The 2532-nt window shown below is 36.8% G+C and overlaps 1 protein-coding gene across 1 annotated transcript in view; it reads left to right on the top strand.

Moving 5' to 3' along the window:
* The first annotated feature begins 1440 nt into the window (after positions 1-1440).
* Positions 1441-2532, top strand: part of LOC106457373 (very low-density lipoprotein receptor-like) — a 14835-nt gene continuing 13743 nt past the window's right edge. The window contains exon 1 of the mRNA XM_013916783.2: positions 1441-1547. Coding sequence (XP_013772237.2) covers positions 1491-1547 — 57 coding nt within the window. The 5' untranslated portion in view covers positions 1441-1490. The remainder of the gene's footprint in view (positions 1548-2532) is intronic.

The following is a 2532-nucleotide window of genomic DNA, read 5'->3' as shown; positions in this document are numbered from 1 at the left end:
TATATATATATATATATATATTAACATTCGTTAAGTACAGAATAACGAGACCATCTATTGTCAGTCGGAACTCAGGAAAACGTATCTCGTGTATAAAAAAAAAAAAAAAAAAAAAACGCCTTTGCAAGAATGACGCCAATGTAGGTGGGTAATTTATATAGCTTAATTTATTATCTGAATTAAGTGTAAGCATATATAGCTGTTAATATTATTCAACAATAAAAATAAACTACGTCTTTTATGTAAATATAATATTAATTATTAAGTTACCGTTAAAGCCCAACTTGTTGATAATTATTTGCTGCGTTCACGACTACAGCGATTGAGACTTACTTAAGTACAAGTATCCGAAACCTTCTTTAATGTCAAAACTGCTGATACTGAAGTGGTAGTCATACTATAGTAAAGTTATGTACCGTTCAATTATTAGCAATACTAGCCTAAAATGCCTACGTTTTGGGGTTCAAAGGCTTCCTCATGATTCACAGCTGCTCCAATGCACCGACCAAGCTTCTTTTATTACTCCAAATCACTTCTACCCAAGGAGAGGAACGTACCCTAAAAAAACAACAACAACAAAAACTGTTAAAACATCCATCTATGGTACTTGAGCATGGATACTTTTTCAAACATGGCGGCACCCCCCAATATCCCGAGGAGGTTAGGAACGCAAAATCCAATGCTAGCTTCGGATTCAGCTAATTTGAAAGCAACTCTAAAATCCCATTATGTCTGGATGACCTTCCGGACGCGTTTTAGCCCCTCTTAGTAGGGGGCTATGCCATATAAATAAAGACACTCCCGGGCCACTCCGAATCCGCCTGCCACGTTTGGTCCTGCTGGTTTCAGTTTTAAATAGACGTTCAAGTGAACACTTTTTGTTTGTTTGTTTATTTGTAATTAAGCACAAAGCTATACAATGGGCTATCTGTGCTCTACCCACTACGAGTATCGAAACACGGATTCTAGCGTTGTAAGTCCGCAGACATAACGCTGTGCCACTGGGGGGGCTGAACATTTTTCCAGAATATATTGGAATCAGCTGCCCCCTTTTCGTCGACTTAAAAAACGACAAAATTACTCGAATGTTCATCGTTCGTCGTTCATGATTGATCGAACATTCTTGGTAACATTCATCTGTTTTAAAATGCAATTAAATTTGAGCATCAGGAATGAATTTGTAAATTTGTACCGGTGTTAAAATTGATGCAGAATTGTTATTGAATCAAATACCTACCAGAACACAGTGTTATGGACTACTTCACCCACGTTAAACTAAGCCTGTTGGTCTTTTCTCCATCTTCATTCTCTCAATAGTACTTCCAACAGGCTCGAAGATGAGAATTCAGGTGTATTTATTTATGTAAATCAAATAATGATGTCAGACTTTGATAATGGCTCTTTATATAGATTTTCACTGTATGGTTTCTTTAGGAAGCTGGGCAGTGGAAGGTGAGTTCAGAGTAACTAACCGAGCCTACACAACTGACATGAATGACCACACTAGTCTTACTTTCCTCAGAATGGCAGCAGAAGTGACGAAATCGGTGAGTTTTTCCTTTTTTTTAACCTCGCTATCATTAAGCACTGACTCGAGTAAGACTCGTGGTGTAACGCATCTTAATCGCCCTTACACTTTATTGCTAGAGTTTGTTTGTTTTTGTGTTTCTTGTATTTGTAACTGTACGTTAAATAAAAGCATTCGTTATAAACAAGAATGATATATATATATATATTATTTATGAAGGCTGCAATCTAGAACATTATTATTTCATACTAAAGTTCAAAATAAATTTATAAAAATATTTACTCATTTCCAGTTAGTTTCCTAGATGAAATAACGTAATTATATGAAAAAAAAGATGATTTAATTCTGTTAGTTAGTTTTTCCTATAGCAAAGCCGCATCGGTCTATCTGCTGTGGCCACCGAGTGGAATCGAACCTCTGATTTTAACGTTGTAAATCAGTAGACTTACCGCTGTCCCAGCGGTGGACAATTATGTTTGTAGACGTTACATTCATGACAATAAGAAATTATCTTGGATAAAAAAATATATATATTACCTAACAAGACACCCGACACCCTTTCAGTGGAAGTTCCAGAGTTTCATTCAGGGAAGTTCAATAGGGATTTAGTGTCAGCATATCGGGGGAAGCTGACCACTGCATTTAGAGTCCCCGGAAGATGGTGGGAAGCAACCACTTTTGGATTAATTTAGGTCTTGAAATTGTCCATCAAATATGAATACAGAAAATCATGTTAATCGTGGAATGCAATACATAAACTCATCTCTCCTCCATTAGGCACACAAAGTAAAATCTAGATACCTCTCTCTGAACCAGCATAACTTCACCATATTCACCAAACCACGTACACTATATGTAGAATTATCTAATGTTTTTACGTTCACCCGATTACAGTTCGCTTTACTGTAATTTGGAATATGTGAAACAGTGGCAATCTAAGGGGTAGGCGATCTCAGCAGCCGCCTATGCATCATTGTTTGTTGTGGATTTACGCGCAAAGCTAC

This window comes from Limulus polyphemus, unplaced genomic scaffold (assembly GCF_000517525.1).
Source record: "Limulus polyphemus unplaced genomic scaffold, Limulus_polyphemus-2.1.2 Scaffold322, whole genome shotgun sequence".
Taxonomy (NCBI): Eukaryota; Metazoa; Arthropoda; class Merostomata; order Xiphosura; family Limulidae; genus Limulus; species Limulus polyphemus.
This window is presented reverse-complemented; position numbering and strand designations above follow the sequence as displayed.